Source organism: Sceloporus occidentalis, unplaced genomic scaffold (genome assembly GCF_023333645.1).
Source record: "Sceloporus occidentalis isolate IW3139 unplaced genomic scaffold, rSceOcc1.0.p SCAF_3, whole genome shotgun sequence".
NCBI classification, from domain to species: Eukaryota; Metazoa; Chordata; class Lepidosauria; order Squamata; family Phrynosomatidae; genus Sceloporus; species Sceloporus occidentalis.
This window is the reverse complement of record NW_028316983.1, coordinates 217,922,710-217,941,692: the sequence shown is the minus strand read 5'-3', so window position 1 is coordinate 217,941,692 and position 18,983 is coordinate 217,922,710. Positions and strand designations below refer to the sequence as shown.

Sequence of the window (18,983 nt, the reverse complement as noted above, 5' to 3'; positions counted from 1 at the left end):
TTCTTCTTCATCGGGCAAGACGTTACAAACCAACAGAAGGGAGAAAGCAACTGGGGCTGTGAGGCAGATGCCTGCCTGTTGTTCCAGCCCTTAGTAAAGATGCTTTGAGGATTGAGGAGGAGGATGCCTTTTGCAGGCAGGCTCAGGTATCCTCCCTCGCATAGCTTTTTCACTACGGACTGAAACAACAGCCAGGCACCTGGCTCACAGCCCCAATTGTTTTCCTTCCCATTTGGCTTGTAGCATCTTGCCCGATGAAGAAGCCCACGGAGCTCTGGAAGCTTGCAACAAGTACATTGCGCATTTCGGTTGGCCGATAAAGGTACCACTGATGGGTTCCTGTTTGCATTTGTCAAATGGCCGACCCCTGGCTATACAATGTGGATCAGTGGCCCCCAAACTGTGCCCCTCAAAAGATTTGTTTGGGCTTAATCTCCCAGCAAAGCCTCAGCCATGTTGGCCAAGAGGAGGGCCCTATCGCTTAAAAGGGCACAGTTTGGGGACTAGTCTTGCAGATGCGCTGATGTACAGTTCCTTTTCTCTCTGCGCATGCGCCCATGCTACCAGAAGTTCCAATAGATTAAATGGGGAGTCTTAACTTCCGGTCTCTCTCTCTCAGCCTTCCCCTGCTCTTCCGGCCGTCACTGGAGGGTCGTCCTTGTGCGCATGCGCGGCCTCGAAGTCGAGGGGGCAGCCTCGGGGATCCGGAGGGGAGCGAGGCGGCCATTTTCTGACCCTCGGCCGTTGCTGCCGCTGAGAAGAAAGGAAGCGGCGGACCCTGATGGTGGCATCCGCAGGAATAGCGACCTAGAGAGGACCCCCCGGCCGCTCCTCCCTCTCCCTCTTCGGCCGAGGAGCAGCCCCTGAGCGGCGGGGCTCCGCGGAGGCCCGGTTAGTCTGGGGGAGGCTGGCGAGGGCGGCCGGAGGAGTGCGGCCGGGGCTCTTTCGGGAGGGAGGCGGGGAGGGTCCCGCGGGCGTGAGCCAGGCTTGGTCCGAGGAGGAGGAGGAGGAGGAGGAGGGCCCTTGGGCGCCTGGATCGTGGAAGCGGGACTCTTCGGGGGAGCTGCCCAGGAAGAGGAGGCGGGACTGAGGCCGAGCATCTCTTCGGGTTCCGCCAGCGAGGTTTCCCTGCTCCTGGAGCCCTTCGCTGGGAAGGAAGAGGTCTCTGCTCCGCTCTGGACCCAAGGACCCCTGCCTTCGTGGGAAAGGAGCAGAGGAGGCCCCGCTTTAGGAGGAACGGAGCCCGGGGAGGGGAACCTCTTTTCCTCTAGTTTGAACCCATGGCTCCATTGGGTCCTAGTCTCTGGAGCAGCAGAAAAGAAGCTTGCTCCCTCCTCAATATGACACCCCTTCAATTACTGAACAGCGCTTTCCTATCAGCTCTTAACCGTCTCTTCTCCAGGCTAAACAGCCCCAGCTTCTCCTCCTGAAGCCTATTTTGGCCATAGAGTTGGAAGAGCCCGCAGAGGCCCCAGTCTGCCTCTGGCTGTGCTCCAGCTTCTCAAGAGCCTCCTTGAATTGCGGAGCCCAGAACTAGGAGGCTGCGTTTCAGGCGAGGCCTGGCTGGCCCTTGTCATCCGCTGGGGCTTGGTTTCAGGACTCTCGGTGGAGAGCAAAATCCGCGGATGCTCAAGTCCCATTCAAGACAGGAGCACTGCAAAATGTTTATATAAAATGGGGAAATGGAGGTTTGCTATTTGGGATTTATACCTTTTTGGAATATTTTAAAACTGTGGCTGTTTGAATCTGTGGATAAGGAGGGCTGACTGTACTGTGACACTGTTACTCCCCTTGACCAAACTAAAACAGCACTTGAAACTCTAAGAAGGGACTGGAGGAGAAAACCGGGGGGGGGGGGGGATCTGCTTGTTATTTTGCCCAGTCCTGATGATGGATGTTCTTTGAGAATAGGAAGGACTACATCCCCAGAAGAGGGATTCCCAGAGACAAAGAGGAAGCAAACGCTGAGACTCCTGTCCCAAGGGGCGAATGAAGGCAGGAAGCAATGCATGCCCAGAGCAGCGATTCCAAACGCTTGCCAGCCCTGAATCCTCCTCAGAAAGAGGCCTCTGTTCCGAGGGGCGAAGGGCCCATTCCATCTCAACATTAGGAAAAATTTATTGACAGTAAGAGCCATTCGATAGTGGAACACACTCCCTCAGAAAGTGGTGGAGTCTCCTTCTTTGGAGGTTTTTAAACAGAGGCTGGATGGCTATCTGTTGGGGGTACTTTGATTATGAGTTCCTGCATGGCAGAATGGGGTTCGACTTGGGGTCTCTTCCAACTCTATGGCACGGTACATACCACCAACAAGCGGCGTACCAGTGCTGATTCTAGGGTGAGGGACCACATGGTACATAACCCTAGTACAGGTGGGTGGCATAACAATGGCACCACCCTGTGTACACGTGCGCCACCATTGTTACGTAAGTGCCGTGTGGCACTTATGTAACGAGTGCGGCAGTGGTGCACTTGTTACGCCGCCCCTGCGGCACAAAAACCCTGTTTTTCCTCCGGAGGAAATTAGGCCGCCTGCAGGCCGCCCTTTTCGGGCAATCTGCCCCACAACTATGATTCTATTCTATGTCGACTCACAAGTCCTGTTGAGTTCAATGAGACTTACTTCCAAGTATGTGGGTATAGGATTCCAGCTTCGTCAACTCGTTTGATGTTTCACGTTTTTACCACTGATGGCTAATCTTGTATCTTGCTGTTTTTGGTCTCAAAAGGGATACAAACAACAACAACAAAGATCTAAAAACATTGCCTCGTATGCATGCTATGGGCGTAACTCCTTTGGAGGCACTAGTTGGAACTGAAAGATGTGATACAGCTTTTCAATAAGGAAAATGAAATAGTTGTATCCTGAACGATGTGTTTTTTATCAGTGGCGTTTGTAGAAAATCTCAGTTGACCCAGAGCATTTAGAATAGTTGTAATTAGTTTTGTAGTGTTTGTTGTTACAAGTTTGTATAATGTTAAGTTTAGAAATGATAACATTGTTGCATTGAATTTGTGAATAATCAGTTGTTGTCTGTTTTTTGTATAAACACCAGTAGGAATATTGCCACTTATTTTTGTGTGATATAGATTGGGCTCCTCGAAAACAAATAGATTACACATTTTAAATTATGGAAGGCTTTGAGAAAACATCCACAGTGTTATTGTATAGTGTCTTATCTGTGGTTACAAGTAGGTTTTTCAGTTTGTCAAAACGGTAGTGTTTGAAGTGACAAGGCTCACAGTCTGGCTTTCTTAGTCTTGTTCATCAGCCACAGATGACTTGGAGAAACAAACTTATCTTAGCAGAACATATAAATTGAAATAATCCTTTACAAAGTATTAGAGGACAGATGATTTTGATGAGCTCCAGTGAACTCAGTGGGATTTATTTCCAGGTAAACTTGCACATAATTCATCTGCAGTTCTCTATTATGTTCTGATTTACATATTTCTTGAAGCTTGTGGAATGACTGACTTTATGAGAACACAGAAATATTTTCCTAGTGTTGTCAGTACATTGGGTATTTTGTTTTGTGATATGCTTCAGTTCTGAATTACAAGGATATTGTAAGATTGTGCTGAATTCTTCTGGATTCATGGTGTGATGACAACCATTTGTGAGGGAAATTGAATGGACATTATCAGCATTTTCTCCTAGGATTTTTGGTTTAGGGATTTATTTTTCTTACAACTTGATCATCTTTGCAAGGCACAATTCAGTGTTGGCGAACCATGTTCCACTGTCTTTGAAAGGAAAAGGAGAAGAACTGGAGACTTCGTCTTTAAAGGATTATAAATACTCAGGTTTTATTTATTTATTTTGGCATTATAGCAACACTTAGATCTGTTGATGAATAATCTGAAATTATTTTCAATTCTTTCTGCAGTCATTTCTAACAGAAGAACATAATATCTTCCACATTTGGTAGGCTAAGATGCCGTCCAGCTGAAACTCATTGTTTCTCACTTTTTGTGTACTTTTCTGCATTGGGAGTGGATTCTAGCATAAAACCACCAATTTGTATTTCTCACGTGTTTGTTAATGCCGACCATGGTTAAGGATGCTCTACAGCGATGATGCATAAGATGTAAACTTGCTTCTCAGCAATTAATTATGTTTCATTTTCTTTCCACAGTTAAGTTGATTTCACAGACTTTATCAGACTTCCAAGAAGAAACAGGTAAGCTTCTAGATGCTTCATGCTTCTGTTGTCTGAGATGATGGCTTTTTCAACCAAATTTGTGGCAAGAAAGGATGAGGTACAGTTAGAGAAAGGATAAACCATGAGGAAAGGATGGCTAAACTTGCCTCATGATGAGGTGGGTTGGTCTGCTCATAGAGCGAGATGTCTTTAAATCTAATAGGCAACAATGTTGCTGGAGGTATGAGATATTTTTTCCTGTTACAAATATTTCTAAGCTTTTGATATCAGATGCCAAAAGCACAGAAGAGGAGCTAACTTCTGGTTTAATCTCCTTGTAGAATCTCTGATGGACTATAACATGTGCTGTGAACACTCATTTATTTTGTCGTAGATAGAGTGACTGATATTGTTGCTTTAATGATTGGGAAGACTGGTAGTACAGTCCAGTGCTTTTGACTGAGTTGTTAATTGTTAGCAAGTTTACAGATTAAATAGGCTTCTTGTGATTCCATATGAAGGAGTTATTGTTCCATTTTCTATACTTTAATGAAGGTAGGAGCTGTATTTTAAATGGTATAGCTTGGATGTGTAGCACTTTTCCAGTATACTTAAGGCTTGTTGTCATATATACCTTTTTGTTCACAGGTGATTTTTGCTGTGGGTTGAAATCAGAATGGCTGTAGTCATCCGTTTACAGGGGCTCCCTGTTGTTGCGAGTTCTTCAGATATTCGGCGTTTCTTCACAGGACTGAATATTCCTTATGGAGGTGTACATATCATTGGAGGAGAAAAGGGAGAAGCTTTTATTATATTTGCAACAGATGAAGATGCACGACAAGCAATGAGTTATTCAGGAGGATATATTAAAGATTCACGTATTGAGTTCTTTCTCAGCAGCAAGACAGAAATGCAGAACATAATAGAAAGTGGTAGGAAGAGAGCTGATCACAAAGGAAGAGAAAGAGCTGCATCTAAGTGGACAGATTCTAGAATTGGTATATCTAGCTATGAAGACAGTTTTCATTCAAATGATTCTCGAAATAGGAATGATCTTCCAAACTCAAGGTATGATCATCCCAGGGAAGAGTCCTTTGAGCCAGATAACTTGTACTTATTATTACGTGGTATGCCCTACTCTGCAACAGAAGATGATATACTCACTTTCTTTGCTGGCTTGCAAGTGGATGGGGTGATTATATTCAAAACCAAGGGACTAAACAATGGACTTGGTATAGTAAAATTCGCTACACCGAATGATGCAACAAAAGGGTTGCAGCGTAATAGGGAGTATATGGGTAAAAGATTTATAGAAATACATCGTGCTAATGAAGCAACATGGATTAAGAATGGTGGAAGAGTAGAGGAAAAAGTGGATCACCCTTTCAGTAATGAACACTTTGCTCATGATCTGAATAATACAAGTTTTTATTCAAGCAGAGAAAATACAAGAGGAGACTCAGACTACTTATCAAGAAGGCATACCCATTCAAGGTCTCCTCCAAGGAGAGTTGTGACACATACTGATTCATTATCTCCTCCAAGGAGGATTGTGGCACGTACCAGTTCAAGGTCTCCACCAAGCATTGGTATTTCACGTCATCATTCGAGATCTCCTCCAAGGAGAATTATGACTCGTACTCATTCAAGATCTCCAAGGAGGATTGTCTCACATACCAGTTCAAGGTCTCCACCAATGGGAGTTATGGCAAGTACCCGTTCAAGGTCTCCTCCAAGGAGGACGGTGGCCCATTCCAGTTCGAGGTCTCCTCTGAGGAGAATTAGGGCACACACTCAATCAATATCTCCTCCAAGGAGAAATATGACACATACTCGTTCAAGATCTCCTACAAGGAGGATTGTGCCACATACCAGTTCAAGGTCTCCTGTGAGGAGGATCATGCCACGGACCCGTTCAAGGTCACCTCCAAGGAGAGTTATGACACACAGCCATTCAAGGTCTCCACCAAGGAGGGTTACATCACGCTCTCATTCACCTTACTCTAAATCAACCCACTCTCAATCACCTCATAACAAGGACTATTTTATACATGTAAAAAACCTGCCACTTCATGTTGAGAAGAGAGATTTGAGAGCATTCTTTGAAGGGTCAGATGTACCTAGCAGTCAGATAACATTCCTGAAGTCATACGAAAATGAAACAAACAAGGATGCGATTGTGATGTTCAGCTCAGTGCGAGAGTATAATTGTGCACTAGGCTATCACAAGCATGATCTTCATGGACGACAAATTTTACTTTACCCCATTTCCAAAACAGCAGTATTGCAGCTTCCTGGATTTTCTGAATCCAATAGATCCCCAGAAAGAGATCACCATGTCAAGGAGAAAAGTGATTGGGATGGATATTCTGGCCCAAAAACATGTATATATGTAAGGAAGTTGCCATATGATGTGACAAAAGCTGAAGTGCAGAAGTTTTTTGCAGGATTTAATATTTATGAGAATGGTATTCATTTGCTTTATGATGAGAAAGGAATTGGACTGGGAGAAGCATTGGTTAAATTTAGAAGTGAAGGTGAAGCCCGGAAGGCAGAAAGCTTAAATCTTCAGCATTTTTGGGGTACAGAGGTATTCCTGAGATCTATATCTGAGGCGCAAATGCAAGAGTTTGGAGTTAATGTTTCATCAGTGTCGGATGAAAAAATGCAGAACCATCGCCATACATACCAAAAAGGTCAACATGTTTACCAGGGTGGTTCACAAGGGCTATCTGTCCAAGGGAAACTAAAGCATCCATCTAATTCTAGACACATGTCTGGTGATTTTATCTCTTCACCTGATCGTTTTAGAGACCTTGCCCCCTTTACAGAGTTTGATGAAGATATTCGTGGACATTTTCCACATGGACGTTTTATGCCAGACTCTAATTTCAGTGGTGGGACAGATCGGGCCACATTGATTAAATTAAAGAATCTACCATTTCGAGCATCACCTAATGAAATTCTGGATTTTTTCCATGGCTACAAGATTATACCGGAATCTCTTTCTTTCCAACACAACAAATATGGAATGTCTTCTGGTGAAGCTGTTGTTGCCCTGGTAAATTACAGTGAAGCCATGGCAGCTATTAAGGAACTGAACGACAGGCCAATTGGCCCACGCAAAATTAGGTTAAGCTTGCTATAGCTGAGAAGATGCCTATGAGGCATATTGAAGAAACCTATAATGTCAACATAGAAAAATGAGATTCCTCTATGGGAAGAAGTATACTGTTTGTAAATATTTTTGATTGATTTTAAAATTTAGGGGATTTTTGGGTGGGGTTGGACTAGTGCTTTATGGACAACATTGGATCACCTTGGCAGTTCATAAAAATATGACTTTTGTTTTTCATACCATAGCTGCATGTATACTTTTAACTTGTCTGTGTTGATTTAGTACAACTGAACTTTCAAAGGTAGGAGTTGTGTCCTCCTGTATATATTAACAAGACCCACAATTTCCTTGGATTCTTGCCCATTGTTATGATCAGTAGTACTCTGAATACTTTCTTCATGTCAGCTTAGCATTTCTTTTAAAATAAAAGTACATAAAGTGAAATATGAGTATTTATGCGTTGCTTGTTTTTAGCTGGTACTGTCTGAAATCTCAAGAACCAGGGTTCCTTTTTGACACTCAGTTTATCCCATATTTGCCCCTGTAGTGCTTACATAATATACCCCACAAAAGCAGAAATGCATTGGAAGATAGCATAAGAGGAATTATTTTTTGCTCCGTGTACATTTATTTTGTGGAATTCAAACACTCAGGTTAGCGTATGACCAGAAACATCATTCCAAAATGTAGTTGCTTTGAGAAATCAAATTGAGTGTTTTTATCAACTAGCATAGAATAAACTATTAAGAACTATACAGAAAGGATTAATGGAGATGGAAGTACCAGGAGAAGAATTTTAGTAGTGTGTGAAAGTATATAAAAGACTTGGGAGCTATGCAACAGGAATTTGAATTTTTCCCCCAATCGTATTTTTAAGCACCTGATTGGTACAGTATTCTTACTGGCAGAAAATAGACAAGACTTGGAACGATTACTGAAGAAAGTCAAGGAAGAAAATGCAAAGTCATCTCTACAGTTGAACCATGCTTTGCTCAGGCCTCACCAGGAATACTGTGTCCAATTCGGGGCACCACAATTCAAAAAGGATGTTGACAAGCTGGAGCATGTCCTGAGGAGGGTGACTAAAATGGTGAATGGTCTGGAAACCATGCCTTATGAGGAGGAACGTAGAGAACTGGATATGTTTAGCCTGGAGAAGAGAAAGTTAAGAGGTGATAAGATATCCCTGTTTAAGTGTCTGAAAGAGTGTCATATTGAGGAGGGAGCAAGCTTGTTTTCTGCTGCTCCAGAGACTAGGACACAGAGCAATGGATGCAAGCTAAAGAAAAAGAAATTCCACCTAAACATTAGGGAAAAAATTCCTGATAGTAAGCTGTTTGACAGTGGAACACACTCCCTTGGAAAATAGTGGAGTCTCTTTGGAGGTTTTTAAACAGAGGCTGGATGGCCGTCGGGGATGCTTTGATTTAGATTTCCTGCATGGCAGGGGGTTGGACTGGATGGCCCTTGTAGTCTCTTCTAAGTCTATGATTAAGGAAACAAAAATAATTTCCACAGATGACATACATAACTTTAAAGCAGACAATGAAGACATTGAAATAATTCAAGATTTTCCATGCCACTCATTGATAAGAATACAGCCTGAAGTCAAGAAATGAGAAGAAGGCTAGGACTAGGAAGGGCAGCTATGAAAGAATGAAACAGGATCCAGAGGTGTAAAGATATATTCTTGAATTCTAAAGTTAGGATTGTTCATGCCATCATATTTCCCATTTCTATGTATGATGATGAAAGCTGGACAGTAAAGAAAACAGATATGAAGAGAATAAATATATTTCAGATGGGGTGCTGGAGGAAAGTTCAGCGGATACAGTGGACTGCTAAAAAGACAAACAAATGGTTCCTAGAGAAAATCAAAGCTGAGGTTTCCCAAGAAGTCATGATGACTAAGTTGAGGCTTTTATATTTTGGCCATAATATCGTGGGAAGACTTGACTCATGAGAAAAGACAATAATGATTGGTAAAGTGTAAACAGTAGCTCTATAAGATTAAGGACACATGCCAGATGGATTGACTCAATCAAGGAAGCCACAGTCTGCAAGTTCTGAGCAGGGCGATTGATGATACGATAATTTGGAGGTCTCTCGTTCATGGTGTTGCCATGAATCAATGCTGACAGCAATTAACAACAACCAATTCAGGTTTCTGTGCATTCATTGGTTTTCCTTCATTGCCATCCTTCTCACCACAGTCTCTTGTGGATATTGGAAACACGGCTAGAGGTTAGCAACTGTCTGCAGTGATACGTGGCATGAAGAGCTGCAAATGGAATGGGAAACAGGTGGCTGCCCATGCAACCATGGGAGTGCAGTGCTCACATGGATGGTGTTCTTAATTCCAGCACTTATGCTACACAAATATGCTAAAAATTGAAAGGCTACTTTTAATTGTATAACAACGGAAGTTGTGCTGTCTCTTTTAACACTGCAGGCTGTATTTGGAACAAAAGTATCATAGCATGATTTGTGTGGAGGGAATATAGTTGGGACACAGGAAATTTCCTTTGTGTGAAGAAGATCCTACAGTTGAATCACAGACATTTTCTGGGTTGTTGGCAGCTTGGTGCTTTGGACTACAACTCACAGGATCTTTGTCTGTACTGCTTGGGGCTTACAGGAATTATACTCCAAACCTTATGGGGGACACCAGGTTCAATTGTCCTTACTGACTGACTTCAGAAGGCAAGGAAAGACTTCAACCTAAAACACTGAACAGTATTCCAATCAGATTATACCTTGTTGAACTAGACAGGCCAAGTGATTAGACTGTAAAACAACGTAACAGTTCTGTTCAGACACAACATTATGGGGGACACCAGATTTGGTTGCTCTGATTTAATTGACTTCAGAGGGCAAGGAAAGGCTACAGCCACCATGTTGAAGTAGACAGGCCAAGTGATTAGACATTGTAAAAACATAACGGTTGTGTTTGGACACAATAAGTGAACTGTGGACAACACTAGAGATGCAGTGGTGTGCACAGTGAATGAGTGATTGATTGTTGCTATACCCAGTAAAGGCCTATCAGTTGTCTGCATATTGTCTGGCAGTCTGGCTTGTCTCTCCCCTGATAAGCCAGAATGTCAGGTTTGGACCAAACAAGAAGGAAGCAATGAATGAAAGGTCGGTGACTTTCTTAGCCATTGCTGGGAGTACTGACTCCTGAGAGGCCAGGCTTATTGTTAGGAGTAAACATGCAGGTTCTGCCAAGACTGTCATTTTTGTCTGTTACTGTGTTTTTGTTACTGATTTCATGATGCAGTTGTTTATTCTACTTGAATGAGACGCAATGGCAGAATAGCTACAGACATTATACTCCTCAGTTTCAGCAAGGTACATATTTATTGCATTTCTTATACATAGATCAGATATATTGGATTGCGTCTAATCTTATGTCCCATTATGGAGGGACCTCTTCTATGTGTACAACTCTCCTATGAATGGAGCCTCTAGTGTCTATTGGATGACAACCACATTCTCTTAGTCTAATGCACTGCATAGGGTAGCTCTGAGGGTCAAGTATGCATGTATGAATGAGTGAACATGACTGAAGGGGGTTGTATAAACTGGGTGGAAATAAGGTAGATTATTATTTTTGGGAAAAGTGATGATAAAAAGGAATAATTAAACTTAGTGTTATTATTGTTGAAGACAGTCCTCAGAAACATCCTCCTTCTTTCCTGCCAACATTTTAGTATGATGAATGGTTGCTCCACAGCATTGTAAAAAGTCAGGAGCTGAGAAACAACCCTATGAAAGGTAAAGTTGATTGGGATGGCAGGGCCAATTCTAGGTTTTGCGAGGCTTTTGGCAGCTTGCCTTGGATGGGATCTCCACTGTCTTTCCCCCTTGCTCTCCTCAGCAGACTAAATCCTCACCACAAAGGTACCTAGAAAAAGAGCACAAATGAGAGACCATAGATAGTGTCTGCCACTTGCAGCAGAAGAGACTACAGTGAGCAACCGTTGCCTACACTGGTTTGCCTTTATTTTTTGCATATGCAGCAGCAGCTGGAACTGTTTGCTCACAGCACTTCTGTGACTTTCAACTGTCCAGCAAGAAAACATGTGCAGACATGCCACCTCTGCTTTTACTTACCTAGATCTCTCAGGCACATGGCACTCAGGATTGAGCACCAGTCCTATTCCTTAGTGTTGGATTGCTCAGGCAAGCTAACAGTGACTGGCTTTTAGTTGGCATCTTTGCTTGCTTGGAAAGGAGCCAAATCTACCAGCTCTCTCCCTTCTCAGGCTTGTTACAAGAAGGCACAGAACTGCACAGTGGGGCAGTGCAGGTACGCAAGAAGAGTTTGTAGGCAGTGTTCACTTGTTTTATTGGTCAGGCTGCTGTGTTTATTGGGAGAAGACAGCTAAGCAAAGTACAGGATGAGTTCCCCTTATCTGCAACTCCAAAATTCAAAACATTCCAAAAATAAAAACATTTTTCATGAGTGGCTGAGATAGTGACACTTTTGATTTCTGATGTTCCAAGGTACACAAACTGTTGCATGCATAAAGGTATTAATAACATTTGATAGAATTACTTTCAGGCTATGTATATAAGGTTTATATGAAACAAGTGAATTTTCCAGTGGATAAGGGGCTGAACAACCTGTACTTTGAGTTGTGCTCCTCCTTCCCACTTCAGAAAGGCAAGAAAAACAAAGACCTTTCAGTTTCCTCTCATGGGGGAGCTAACCCTAAAAGGCCAGTCTTTTTCCTGTCTACCACTCAGATAGAACATTTTGCTTTTGATTTGCTTGGTTGCTTGCAGCTTCAGTCCTTACCATATATTCCATTGTGCTGGTTCCTTTTCTTTTTTGCTTTCCTCTCTCTCTCTCTCTCTCTCTCTCTCTTTTTTTAACCCCCTCCAACCTTTGAACTTTCTGCTTCCTTTCCACTTCTGCTTCTCCAATGCATCCCCATTTTTCTGGGACTGTGAAAGGAACGTGAAATCACAGACACAATGAGCCAACCACAAACAAACGGAAGAGATAGTCCCTGGCTGGTGACCTTCCTTCTCTTCAAATCAGTCCCTAGCAGGGGAGAGGCCAGGACTCCACTTTGGAGGGTTCACAACATGGAACTGTGGGGCCAGACCTGTGAGGGAGAATCTCTCCAAGCTGCTGTATCCATGCACTGCCACCACCAAGCTCAATATCAGGGTAGGTCTTGTGGAGGCAAATGATGTGGAAGAAATCAGGGGTGAGTACTTCCCCTGTCCCTGCATGGCTAGAAAGCAACCACCAATCCCCCTTCCTATTTAGCCACCTGGTTCCAGGAGATGATTGTCCAGGAAGCCACTGCTAAGACAGCCCAATGCGATAGATAAGGGAAGGGTAAGTGAGTACATTCCCTCTCTTTCCCATAGCTCACCAGTGCACAGTACCACGAAGTGTGGAGGAAGCTACTGGGGGCATGTGGCTTGTATGTTCAGGAGTGCCCAGACCCATTTTAAACTCCCCATGTGGAAGAAATGTGAGGGAGGCAGAAGACTTTCTGGGCTGAGAACCGCCATCTTGACCACATGTTTGGGAAGAGCCAAATGGGGACTGTCAGAGGTGGAATTGGAGGCTGTGGCCCCAGTTCCAACAGTGCCTTGAGGCTCAGGTGGAGCTGCCAGCTAAGAAACCTCATTACACCTTTGTGATGAATAGCATGGATTTTGCCTTGCATTCTGGGGAGGAGTAAAGGGGCAAGAATTATTCTGAACACTTCCCTAGAGGCTGAGGAGAAAGCTCTCTTGAGGAGACAAATATTGTATTCCCTACTTTGCTAGCCAGTCCTCAGATGGAGGGTTTTGCGTTACTCCTGAGATTGACAGTCACTTCACTGGGCCCCTACCTCCCTTAGCAACTTCCACCCCATAGCACCCGGATATTTTTTAGGAGAGTGGAGGATTCTTTTCTCCCAGCAACCTCAGCGGGAAAGCTCAGTGGCAGAATGCCTGCTTTCACATAGAACATTCCAGGTTAAGTTCTCTGCATCTCTGTTTCAAAAGACTAAATAGCAATTAATATGAGACATTTTTTCTTGAGATGCTGGATCTGTCTCCCATTGAAGATCCTCCAGCTGGGGCCTCAGGTTTCCCTCAAAAAAGCAGCTTTCCTGAGGCTGTCCCCCATTTTACTGGATGAGCCATTTCCAACTGACATGGATGTAGTGTGTGGCCTTCTTATGAACATCATGGTAAACTATACCATGTGCAGCTACCTAATCATGAATAGGAGCAGTTCCCACATATTTGTAACCCAGGAGCAATCTTTCAGCTGCCTGGGGTAAGCTGTTTCACAAGTAGCCTCCCTTAGTCATGCGAGTAGACAAGGAGAAGCACCCCTTCAGCAGTGGGGCTCAGATTCAGAAGAGGTGCCTGTTAGCCTTTTTCTCATGTGCCATGGGTACATTGAAATGACATTTCCAGCACAGGTTTAAATAATTGTCATTGTTATTCCACAATGATAACTCACTTCTTCTGCTTGTCTTCTCCTTGGCTTAATCCAGAGTTGAGGAGACTCTTGGAAGTTTACCCAACAGGAGAAGAGGCTGATCTTAAAAACCACACAAGGCTTCTTCTCTCTAAGGGCTTTCATTGCTGTCCCTGTTATAGTTAACAGATTTTTTTTCCCAGGGCCCAAAGGAGGTGCCCATCAGCAGAACCAGTCTAGGTCCCAGGATCAACAATTGGCTGCAGACCTTCCCTCTGTTGCAGGGCTAGAACATAGGCCACAGCAACACAAATTAATTTAACATGTAATTGGCAAGGAAACGGGTTGGACTTAGCAAGGAGAGGAACGTTCCCCTTCTTCAGTCATGACTCAGGTGTTCTGCAGTGTTTACACACATTTGGGGATCTCGAAGAAAATCACCTGACAGATTTATATCGGCGCATAATGGGTTAACGGTACCAGTCCTGCCCTTGAGGGTGGAAAGGGCAGCCAAGTTCCAGGCAGGTAATACAGGGAGTATTGCCAGTAGGCTACTCCTCAGAAGGCAATTAACTCTCTGCTCTGTTGCCTAGTCTAGGGGAGTAAATATACAGAATCTTTCTGCTGAGTAAAGGTTCTCAGAAATAGAAGTGAATATGTATCAAAGAGCCCCCTCCCAGCCCAGGAGGTCTCTTTAACCTCTTTCCTTTTCTGAACTCACAATAGTAGTAAGAAGATGGGATGACAGGGTGGTCCCTCTTGTGGTCACTTCCAACTGTATGAGTCTGATACTGTTAAGGAATCTCCTCCAAATACCCTGTGAAGCCTTGATTGCATCTACCAAAGAAAAGAGCAGAACTACGTACTAACTGGTCTACTTGGCTTTCTGGGTCCAGTGCTTTGGGTAAATTTAAGAGGGCTTGATTGTCCAGTTTTCTGAAAGTTAACTAGATTTTGTCCCTTTTTTATAAGATGGGAAAATGTTCTTCTCCAGGAACACAAAGAACTTGCAAAATATCCTTTTAAAATTAAGTTTCTTTTAAAAAAAGTTAAATAGTGCAGAAGGATGAGCAAACTAAAAGATGAAATTATTACTTCTGAAGCTTCCAGGAAATGCAATTCACTTAAATTTTTTTTTTTTGCCAGGAAAAGAGCTGCTTGGAGGGGTGATGGGGACTGCAAACGGGTTTGTACAGCCAAATTCACTCCTGTAATAATAAGATGCCAATAATAATAAAATGTCTCTGCTTGGGGGAGAGGGGAAAATGGCAAACAGAATAGTTGTTTGGTAAATAAGAAATAATGGCAATTTTAAAGTTGTAAAATACTCTGGGATTTTTATTGCGGACTGGCTGGCATATGATTTCTGACAATAATTGAAACATTCCTCCTCTTGCCAGCAACCACAATGGCAAAAGCTTAATGAAAGGCCCAGTAGTTCTCTAAGGGTTTCAGCTACATTGTGGCACTTCACACAGAAGGGTAGAAAGACACAATTAAATTTTAAGTACAAAGAAAATATGTCTAAAAGGCTGGAGATCAAAACACAAACTACTAATATATGAGGCAGACAACAAAGTTTCCTCGATTTCAGACTAAATGGAAGTAGCCCTCTTACGCTGGATATTTTTTTCTGTTAGATGCTCCTGGATATAACAAGCCTATTATTTTACAAAATGGTTTGCAACCAGCTCACCTACCAACCCCTCTTCCTTTTCCTATCACAGGCCATCAAACATATTGATTGTGTTTGCCTCCCCTCCTATCACAGGGCCTACTACCAGTCACTGTGTATAAATGTAAGTACAAACACCAGTGCTGAAGAAAATCAGTGTTCTTTACTGCAACAACACCTCTTAACTGCTTCCTGTGTTCATTGTACCTGTTCGTCTATGGCCCGAGGGCAAGGGTTGTGCGCTTATAGACATATTGGACTGCAACTGCCATCAGCCTTGCCTGCATGGCTTTGAAATAATTATTGCTGTATGATTATCTTCTGTATGATTATGTAGTTTAAATGGTATTATTGCTGTATTATATAAAGCTGTGAAAGGTCATTGCCGTTTTGGATACATTATGAGTTAATTAGTAGTAAATATATGCAATTTATAAGTTTGGCAAAGTTTATAGCTTTATTTGCAATAAAGTTTGCAATTTATAAGTTTGGCAAAGTTTATAGCTTTATTTGCAATAAAGTTTGCAATTTATAAGTTTGCATTATTTACTAAAAGTTACATGAGCATTCATTACTACCACACTTGCCTTGTTAAATAGTGATCCCGCCACATTCACTGGCATTAGGGGTGAAGGACCCCCATGAAAGTGGAAAAATCACAAATAAAAGAACACTATTTTTTTCCCTGAGAGATCACCTCTCTAGGAATCTCCAGGTCCTCCAATGCAACTCTGTGGTCAACATCTGCCAGAAGTTGATCATAGAATCATGCTGGAGGACCTACAAATGTCTAGAGAAGTGGTTTCTCTAGGAACTTGTAGGTTATCCAGCACAACACTATGGTCAAATTCTGGCAGAATTGGACCGGAGCACCTAGAGAGAACATATTAATTAAAACAGTAAATAATGAAATCCACAAAAGTCAAAGCCGCAAATCTGGAGGGCCAACTGTACATGGTTTAGAGATCTTGTGTGTGTAAGGGTCCACTGCCCAAAGTTTTCTTTTTTTTTGAAGTGCAAATACAACCAACCCTTGCAGCACCGCAAATGGTGAGGAATATGCAATCCAAAATGTTTTGAAAGGGCACAGGATTTCCACCCGTGCCCTGGGACAAACCCTTTCTCCTGTGGACAATAATACTTAAGTGTATATTGATACCATGCAAGTGTATTTTAACCCCATTACATTTTTGTTTTCTTTCTACCTACTTTGGGAGTTGGGCAAGGCTGCAGTTGTATGTACACATACACAAACACTACCTGGACAGAAGAGACACCAAATACAATAAATAAGGTCCATATACACGCATCCCTCCACATTCACTGGGTTTAGGGGCACAGGACCCCTGTGAATGTGGATAAACCGCAAGTAACAAAAGCAGTTATGTTTTTACCTCAGAGAACACCTCTCTAGGGATCTCTAGGTCCTCCAGTGCAACTCTGTGGTCAACACCTGCCAGACATTGACCAGTCAGGGGCTTTCCCAGCTGATAATGATCACCAATTAGCAGACGCTAATCCTCTGCATATCCTGGATGGCCATCTGTTGGGTATGCTTTGATGGTGAGTTCCTGCATGGCAGGGGGTTGGACTGGATGGCCCTTGTGGTCTCTTCCAACTCCATCATCCTCCCACTCTGGGGCTCTGCCATCAACAACAGCAATCCACAGATTAACATGGGATTCCTCCAGACCCAGGGTCACACAGTATATATATCTGGCTCTCTTCTAGATGCCAGCCACAGATACTGGCAAAACATTGGGAATAAACTCTTGTAGAACATGGCCACACAGCCTGAAAAACTCACAGAAAGCTATTGGCCACAGAGTTGCACTGGAGGAACCACAAAGGCCTAGTTGTGGAGTCTCCTCTCTAGGAATCTAAGCCCTCAACATCTGCCAGACATTAACCACAGAATTGCTCTGGAGAAGCTGCAAAGGCATAGTTTAGGATCCCAACCTTTGATCCTCCAGTTGTTTTGGACTTCAGCGCCCAGAAGCCTTTGCCAGCATGGCCAATGATGAGGGAATCTGGAAGATGAAGTGAAAAACAGGTTGAGACCCACATGGCGTTTGGTTAAAGTTGACGCCCCACAACAAACTCCAACTCCCAGAATTCCATAGCAAAGAGCCAGACAAAGAGTTAAAGCGGTGCCAAACCGGGTTATTTCTCCAGTGTGGGTACAGCCTCCAAGAGACAAACATTTCCCCTCTTATCTCCCTCTGCGCATGCGTCCATGCTACCGGAAGCCCCAACTGATTGACTGGCCAGGCAGTGAACTTCCGGTCTAGCTCCCCCTTCTTCCCCTCTGTGCTCTCAAGTCTTTTTAGTCTTGTTCATCAGTCACAGGCGAGTTGGGTTCTTACTTTGCAGTAATCTCCTTTTAGGTCCAAAATCACACTGCAGAAGTAATCCAGTTTGAGACCGCTTTAACTGCCCTGGCTCAGTGCTAGGGAATCCTGGGAATTGTAGTTCATTGTGGCACCAGGGTTCTCTAAAAGGGAAGGCTAAATGTCTCACAAAACTACAGTTCCCAGGATTCCCCAACTCTGAGCCAGGGCAGTTAAAGCGGTCTCAAACTGGATTATTTCTGCAGTGCGAGTAGAACACTTAAATTGACATAGTCTTCTGCAAAGCATTAGAGGACAGATGGTTTTGAGGAGCTCCAGTGAACTCAGTGGGATTTATTTCCAGGTAAACCTGCACATAATTCATCTGCAGTCCTCTATTATGGTCTCTTTTAAATATTTCTTGAAGCTTGTGGAATGACTGGCTTGATGAGAACACAGAAATAGTTTCCTAGTGTTGTCAGTACATTGCGTACTTTGTTTTGTGGTATGCTTTAGTTCTGAACTACAGAACTTTTCAAGGTATAAAAAGAGAACTTGTGCATGTTTCTAAGAGGGCTTGTTCTTCTCAGTGTATTACTGTTTCAGTATCATTCTGAGATGACTGGTTATCTTGGTTTGTAAGATATCCCATGCATTATTACCTCTGGATATTGCAGAATTTGTGGAAGTCACAGGCTGTTGAATTTGTGCTGTTTAAATCAGACTATTCATCTTTTTGTTTGTTTATTTGTTTGAAGAAGTCTTAACTGCCACAGCATTAAAAATACAGTAAAATACCACAGCATTGATAAGATTCCAGTGGAGTTTGGTTTCCATTTATCTGAACAGAAAACCTTGTGGCCACTTCAGTTACACTTTTAGATATCCAAAGCTACCGATTTAATATAAAATTACAAAGTCCTATGCTGCCTGAATCTTCAGAACTTCCTTCATGCAATTACACAGACTGCCTGAAAACCAGCTCCGGTGGGTATTCTCTCTAGAACCTGTTCTTGGAAAGGTGTACAATGCCACTTGTGATTCTGTTCTACTTTGCTCTTAAAATGATGTAGCTGATGAAGTGGGTTAGTCTTAGGTCTGAAGCAGATGGCCCAAAATTGTGGCAACTGGATGGTTTGCTCACGAAGCGGGATGCCAGCAGGAGCGGATCCACTCCTTTTGCCAATGGCTTCTGGCCACTTTGGGGGCATGTGTCGTCTAAATGTCCCACCTCCGAATCAGCTGTATTTGGCCTGTCTGTTTTGGGCCT

General features: G+C 43.2%; 2 protein-coding genes across 2 annotated transcripts in view; both read left to right on the top strand.

Moving 5' to 3' along the window:
- Positions 1–657: 657 nt before the first annotated feature.
- On the top strand, positions 658–7,707 carry LOC149317494 (RNA-binding protein 12B-like). The gene is made up of 3 exons (XM_089517612.1): positions 658–891; positions 4,140–4,184; positions 4,794–7,707. The coding sequence occupies exon 3, from the start codon at positions 4,822–4,824 to the stop codon at positions 7,291–7,293; it is 2,472 nt and encodes an 823-aa protein (XP_089373738.1). The 5' UTR covers positions 658–891; positions 4,140–4,184; positions 4,794–4,821; the 3' UTR covers positions 7,294–7,707.
- LOC149317492 (RNA-binding protein 12B-B-like) overlaps positions 876–18,983 on the top strand; it is a 45,817-nt gene continuing 27,709 nt past the window's right edge. Inside the window, exon 1 of the mRNA XM_089517617.1 lies at positions 876–891. The gene's annotated coding sequence lies outside the window, so the exon portion shown is untranslated. The remainder of the gene's footprint in view (positions 892–18,983) is intronic.

Excerpts from the sequence above, each read along its gene's own strand:
- LOC149317494 (XM_089517612.1), top strand. The coding sequence starts at position 4,822 with ATGGCTGTAGTCATCCGTTTACAGGGGCTCCCTGTTGTTGCGAGTTCT.